The following is a 6,196-nucleotide window of genomic DNA, read 5'->3' as shown; positions in this document are numbered from 1 at the left end:
CAATTTGGTTGAAAGAAATCTAATATAAAACACTTTGAAATGGGTGACGTTGAACCGAGGACAACACAAGGGTTAAGTGTTAGGATCAAGACAGAGGGCGGCAACCAACGATTGTTTTTCATTTAGCTGACGCTTTTATCCAAAAGCCACACACACACACACACACACACACACACACTATAGATTTAGTGTGTCTTGGTCAGGGACACATAAGATGATTTATTGCAGTACCCAGGTCTCCCACACCGAAGGTATGTGTCATATCTACTGTTCCACCCCAGTGGCGTGAGTGAATTTATTAATTGATTGGTCAACAAAATGAGTAAAAAAAATAAAAAAAATAGTGAATCCCTTTTATCAGGTGTCTTTTTTTTTCCATAATCATTGTTAGTCCATAATCTAAAAGATATTCAGTTTGCAATGATATAAAAACACCAGCAAATCCTTACATTTGAGAAGCTGCGACCAAAAGTTTTTGATTTAAAAAAAAAAAAAAAGCTTAAACGATTGATTATCAGAATAGTTGTAGATTTGTTTTTCTGTTGATCGACCAATAAATTAATTGATTTAAGATTGCACCATTATTATAATACTTCTTAAGCAATAAAAAAAAACGGATCTGGGGAAAACAATGCACCTAACACAGATCTGTTTTATTAAGCTCATGAAAAGTTTGTTTTGGAGATTTACAGGACTGCAATGTTGGGGTATTCTGCTGTGGAGGAAGAAAGTGTACGTCAGTGATTCAAGAGGCCACACACACACCACACACACACACACACACACACACACACACACACACACACACACACACACACACACACACACACACACCACACACACACACCACACACACACACACACACACACACACACACACACACACACACACACACACACACACACACACACAACACACAACACAAACACAACACACCACAACCACACACACACACACACACACACACACACACACACACACACACACACACACACACGAAACTGCGCCCCTGACAGACTAGCAGCTACACGACCTGCTGACTCACCAAACTCATCCTCCATGGCCATGATGATCTCCACCTGGTCCAAACTATCCAGACCCAGGTCTTTCATGAAGTGGGAGGCTGTCTGCAGCTGTGGAGCAGGAAGTAACACGAACATTAGAAATGCCATTTGACTCTGAACAGAAGAGGATGGCATATTGAGCCACGTTTAGCTCTGTCTGGATATGAATCATAGATAATACCAGCAGACGCTGACGAGTATTTATCAATGATTACGTCTAATTAGCTGGATTATCTGTCTACAGCACAAAGTGAAACAAAGCGTACTTTATCAGCCTCTCACAGAGCTGGGCAATATATTGATATGAGACTAGATGTAATTTTAGATTTTGGATATAATATGGCATATAAGTATCGTCTTTTCCTGGTTTTGAAGGCTGCATTAGAGTAAAGTTATATCATTTTCTGAACTTACCAGACTGTTGGAACTGTTCTATTATTTGCCTTTACCCACTTAGTAACTACATCCACATTACTGATGATTATGTATTAAACATCTCATTGTGTAAATATTTTTGTGAAAGCACCAATAGTCAACACTACGATATTGTTGCGGTATCAATATCGGGATATTTGATTTGAGCCCTACTCTCACATACACCAAAGAAGAACTCCATGTCATATTTGCATGTTATAATAAAATCACTGTTTAGGCAGGTCCAAAATTGATAATAAATAGATCCAATATAAAATATTCAAATTCAAAAGAATTGTTTTTTCTCCACATTTTTTAAAAACAAGAACATTATCACATGTAACCACATGTAACAGACACAGCACATCCATTGTTCACAATGTATTGCTTGTTTTAGCTTTCAGTGAATGCAGACCTGATTTTCTACGCTAGTTGACACTTTCTCTCTCTCACCTTCTCAGGGTTGATCTTGTCGTAGAGCTTGAGGACATACATGACACGGTCTTTGATGGTTTCTATGGTGAGGGGGGGCAGGTCCCCATACTGTCGGCACAATACGCCCACTGAAGGGATCTAAGGAGGAGGAGAACAGAGGTCAGGAGCCGGGATGATGAGGCGGACAAAAGCCATGGAAAGCCACAAAGGGGAAAGAGGTAGTGATCACAAAAGAGGAACCAGCGCCTGAATTAGCTTGAAGCTACGTATGCTCTTTCCACCTGTGGGTCAAAATGTTAGCACACAATGTTAGAAGGCTGTAGCTCAAGAGTGCTTGTTAAGCAGAGTACCATTACACTCTTATTCACGCATTAATACCCAACAGGTTACAGTACAGTAACACTCTTTCCAGGGTTGTGCTGAAAAATAACAGGCAGTAGCTACAAGCAAACCTGAACACCTTACTCCAGTACTTGCCTTCACTTCGAGCTCCTAGTGCAATACAAAAACAACTTTAAATTCCTACTTTATAGTTTTTAAAAGCACTTATATGCTTTGACTTTACAATACTAATAATGTATGACTTACTCAACAGATTACTTAGATTATCAGGTGATGTTTTTTAACAATACTGAAAAGAGATCCAGTGAGGGTACTTTTTGCTTTGTGAAACAAACTACCTGATGACCTGAGATCAGTCCCAACTATGTCGGTCCCAATTTTACATTTCTTGTATTCATCCCTCTATTGTTAAGGTTCCATTTAATGAAATGTGCTATAAATATATAAATACCATCGTCTTTGCTGACTTTAGGTAGGCTAATATATAACTTGCATTATGCATAATAACTTTTAACTTGATATAATCCTTATTGTGACCTCTAAGGCGATTAGGTTTACATTTAAGCATCGTCCATATGGCTCCAGATTGGCAACAACACAAATGTGTCAGTGAACTCACCTACTTTGCTAACTAGCTAGCTAGCTAGCAAACAAGCAAAACATGGCTGTTGTGTCATCAAAAATATAACTTTACAAGTTTTGTGGACGTCGGGCAGGATGTCACACCAACAGATTTTTTAACTCATTGTAAAATAAACTGCTTGCATGCCATCATGCACGTTAAGCGGGCTAGGTTAGCCTGACAGTTTTGAAAGACGTCGGTAGGTCACAGCAGCGAACGGACGCTAGGCCACGGCTGTTCAATGTTACCGGAGACTCACCCTGCTCTGACCGACCCACCGCGTCCTCCGGCTGTCTGCGGCAAAGGATAGAGGTCGGTGAACGGCGGCTCTGAAAGCCACGTTACCGGAGGAAAGCCTCAGCGAGGGCCGGGCGAGCGTGCGGACACACTGCTGCAGGACACGGGCCGCCATGACGGAGAAAAGTGACTCTGGTGGTTCCCAGCGTGCAAGGCGAAGAAGAAACGGGGTCACGCATGCGCACAACTCAAGATGTCCATATTTTGCATCTTTATTTAATTTGTCCTGTCAACATTTTTTTTTTGTAAACAGACAATCAAAAAAGAAAAACTATAAACATTGACTTTGATAAAAGCTAAAATGCAAAATTGCAGAGGAAATAGAATTAATCTCAGGGAAGACCAATCAATAACGGATTAGTACATCTGTTTAATAATGACCTTACCAAATGATATGGTGGAGCAAAAATACTACTACATTTATAATTAGTATACAATATAACTCAAATATAAATGCCATTGGACTGTTTCATTTGTTGGGCTCATATTAACGGTCTATGGTTGGGCTCAACGAAATCCATCGATGATTTGGCACTCAACTGATATTGTCTGAAAAGCCATTCGTAGAGTCTGCAGAAGAAGAAAAGCTGGGCGCTGACAGCAGAACAGAATATTTTTGCTGAGTTATCCCCAGTCCCACTGTCTTAACTATTTTTTATTATAAATATATCTTATATTTATCCCCAGCCATGGAGTTGTCGGAAATACTGTACAATAAAGCAGAGTACATTGAGACGGTAATATGTGATTTTAAGCCGTTGTTAGCTAGCTACTCGTAGGCTATGTAGCTAACCGAAGCTAAACGGGGCGTTGGATAACTGAGCTAATTGTTTGGGCTCAGTTTAGATAGACCGTAAAGACACACTTTTTTTTCAAATATTAACCATCTCTGTCGTTGTATTTCAGGCTTCTGGCAACAAAGTGAGCAGACAGTCAGTGCTGTGTGGGAGTCAAAACATCGTACTCAATGGCAAAGTAAGGAAAAACAAAGACAGACCTGCCTGACAGTGTAGTGTACAGCGTTCTGTCCGGGCAGTTATGTTGTTGTCAGTGTACTCTGTTTGGCTGTGCTATACCTTACTGTGTGTGTGTGTTCTCTTCCAGACTATTGTCATGAATGACTGCATCATCAGAGGAGACCTGGCTAATGTCAGGGTGGGCAGACACTGTGTGGTGAAGAGCCGGAGCGTCATTCGACCTCCTTTCAAAAAGTTCAGCAAAGGGTAAAGCATCCTTTTCTAATGACAAATTGTAGCAGATTGATATTCAGTCAATTTATCAATTATTGGCTAATTGTTTCTGCTCTAATCAAAATGAAAGGTGTATGTGTACGTCATTTCTGTTTGCTTTGTGCCCATAACACCTGAACTTCATCTCTTTCTGCTCCCACCCTCTATTGCTCCCTCCAGGGTGGCGTTTTTCCCGCTGCACATCGGAGACCATGTCTTCATTGAGGAGGACTGTGTGGTCAACGCAGCACAGATTGGTTCCTACGTCCACATCGGCAAGAACTGTGTCATAGTGAGTGGAATGAAAGTGCACACACACTCGCGCACACACACACAACTAAGCAACAAAAGGAAACATGATAATGGAGACAAAGTTCTGCCACAGTGAGAGGGGACATAAACAGAATCAGTGTCTCCTCTTGCCTGTGGTAAAACAGTCACATGGTAGTCATGTTCAGATTAACTGAGCAGCAGCAAACTGCAGGAAGGCTGCTTTGAGCAGGCACAGACCTGGGATGGAATATAAAAAGGAACACATTTAATTAAACATTTTAAATGTTATTACAGTTGAGCAAATTACATTTCATTTTCATTGCCCGGCTAGATTCCACAATTAAAAAAGCTGCATTTAAAATGCTTATATAAACCGAGAAGTCTGGTATGTGTGCATAATTATGCATAATTTATTTGTAGTTCAAAAAGTGTATAGTAAATAAAAGTAAAACAACAGGTAAGTGCCCTGAGATATTAGCAGAGCCCAAACATCCCTGGAACCATATAGGAGACTTTCTTGTCTCAATCACCTAATTGATACTGTCCTTCACCACGGTCTGCATGCCGACGCACTGGCCACACTATAGCTCCGGGAGAAGCTGGAGAGGCATAGCTTTCTCCCCACCCAATTATGGTAATAAAGTCAAAAACACAAATGCTTGATTTTGGGCCCGGAATCTAAACTCTCTCTGGGAATAATTGCCACTATATAAAAGCAATATCCCTATAATTCTTATTGTCTTCATCTGAGTTTATGTTTAAAGTATTATATAACTTTTTTGGTATTTTGTACCACACACGTGTGTTCGCTGTTACTGTGACTGTTGGTACAGATGTGATTCCCTACATACAGTCCCGACAAATGTTTTCAAAGTTTCCTTTAAGGCCCTGATACACCGGACTGAAGGTCGTCCGTTGGCCAATGTCGGGCCGTCGCTGAGCGCCGTCGTCCTAGTTTTTGCGTTGTGTTCCACACCGTTGGCACAAGTCGGCGGCTTTTCGGCCGATTGAGCACGTTGAATCCGCGACGTCACTCTGATGGCTGTTCAGCTTAAGCGAATCAGTGCATGAGAAGAGAAACGGAAGTGAGGGCCTGCGATCAAAAACAAACTTGTTATATCAGGTAAGAATTTATTTTTAGCCTTTTAACTCATTAGCAGAAACGTTTTGTAATTATGTGATTGTTTGCTAGCGCACAATAAATATAATTTCTTCTTCCAACAGCGGGTTGTGTTGTTAATGTGCTAACTGGCAAATTAGCAGAGCGTCTTGAATCCCTGACAGTGTTCCGGTTTCCCATTTTGAATGAGGAATACAGACTACCGTGACCTGCCGGTGTGGAGAGTTACGCACAGTGGCTTGCATAAGGTTACACACCCATGCTTAAGTTGATTAAAAAGAGGAATAAAAAATCTTTTGGAAATTGATCTAAATGCCTTAATTCAAAAAAATATAGGAAATGATGATGACGATGGGGGGTGATTATTGGGGGTTATTTTAATTCCAAAGGCCAAGGGAA

The 6,196-nt window shown here is 40.8% G+C and overlaps 3 protein-coding genes across 4 annotated transcripts in view; 1 reads left to right on the top strand and 2 right to left on the bottom strand.

Moving 5' to 3' along the window:
- The window catches only part of ndufab1b (NADH:ubiquinone oxidoreductase subunit AB1b), a 4,685-nt gene extending 1,313 nt beyond the window's left edge, over positions 1 to 3,372 (bottom strand). For both annotated transcript variants that reach the window (XM_032536517.1, XM_032536516.1), the window contains exons 1-3: positions 3,138 to 3,372; positions 1,933 to 2,052; positions 1,047 to 1,134 (exon numbers count right to left, since the gene is read on the bottom strand). In XM_032536517.1, the coding sequence (XP_032392408.1) occupies positions 1,047 to 1,134; positions 1,933 to 2,052; positions 3,138 to 3,290 (361 nt within the window). In that variant the 5' untranslated portion in view covers positions 3,291 to 3,372. The remainder of the gene's footprint in view (positions 1 to 1,046; positions 1,135 to 1,932; positions 2,053 to 3,137) is intronic.
- hapstr1a (HUWE1 associated protein modifying stress responses a) overlaps positions 948 to 6,196 on the bottom strand; it is a 17,114-nt gene continuing 11,865 nt past the window's right edge. Inside the window, exon 6 of the mRNA XM_032536507.1 lies at positions 948 to 1,002. The gene's annotated coding sequence lies outside the window, so the exon portion shown is untranslated. The remainder of the gene's footprint in view (positions 1,003 to 6,196) is intronic.
- The window catches only part of dctn5 (dynactin 5), a gene marked incomplete at its 5' end in the record, with an annotated part of 4,246 nt that continues 1,735 nt past the window's right edge, over positions 3,686 to 6,196 (top strand). Inside the window, 4 exon segments of the mRNA XM_032536512.1 lie at positions 3,686 to 3,912; positions 4,082 to 4,150; positions 4,280 to 4,398; positions 4,585 to 4,696. Coding sequence (XP_032392403.1) covers positions 3,865 to 3,912; positions 4,082 to 4,150; positions 4,280 to 4,398; positions 4,585 to 4,696 — 348 coding nt within the window.

The sequence above is a fragment of the Etheostoma spectabile genome, chromosome 15, assembly GCF_008692095.1.
Source record: "Etheostoma spectabile isolate EspeVRDwgs_2016 chromosome 15, UIUC_Espe_1.0, whole genome shotgun sequence".
In the NCBI taxonomy this organism is placed as follows: Eukaryota; Metazoa; Chordata; class Actinopteri; order Perciformes; family Percidae; genus Etheostoma; species Etheostoma spectabile.
The sequence above is the reverse complement of the archived record's forward strand: the minus strand, read 5'-3'. Positions and strand labels throughout refer to the sequence as shown.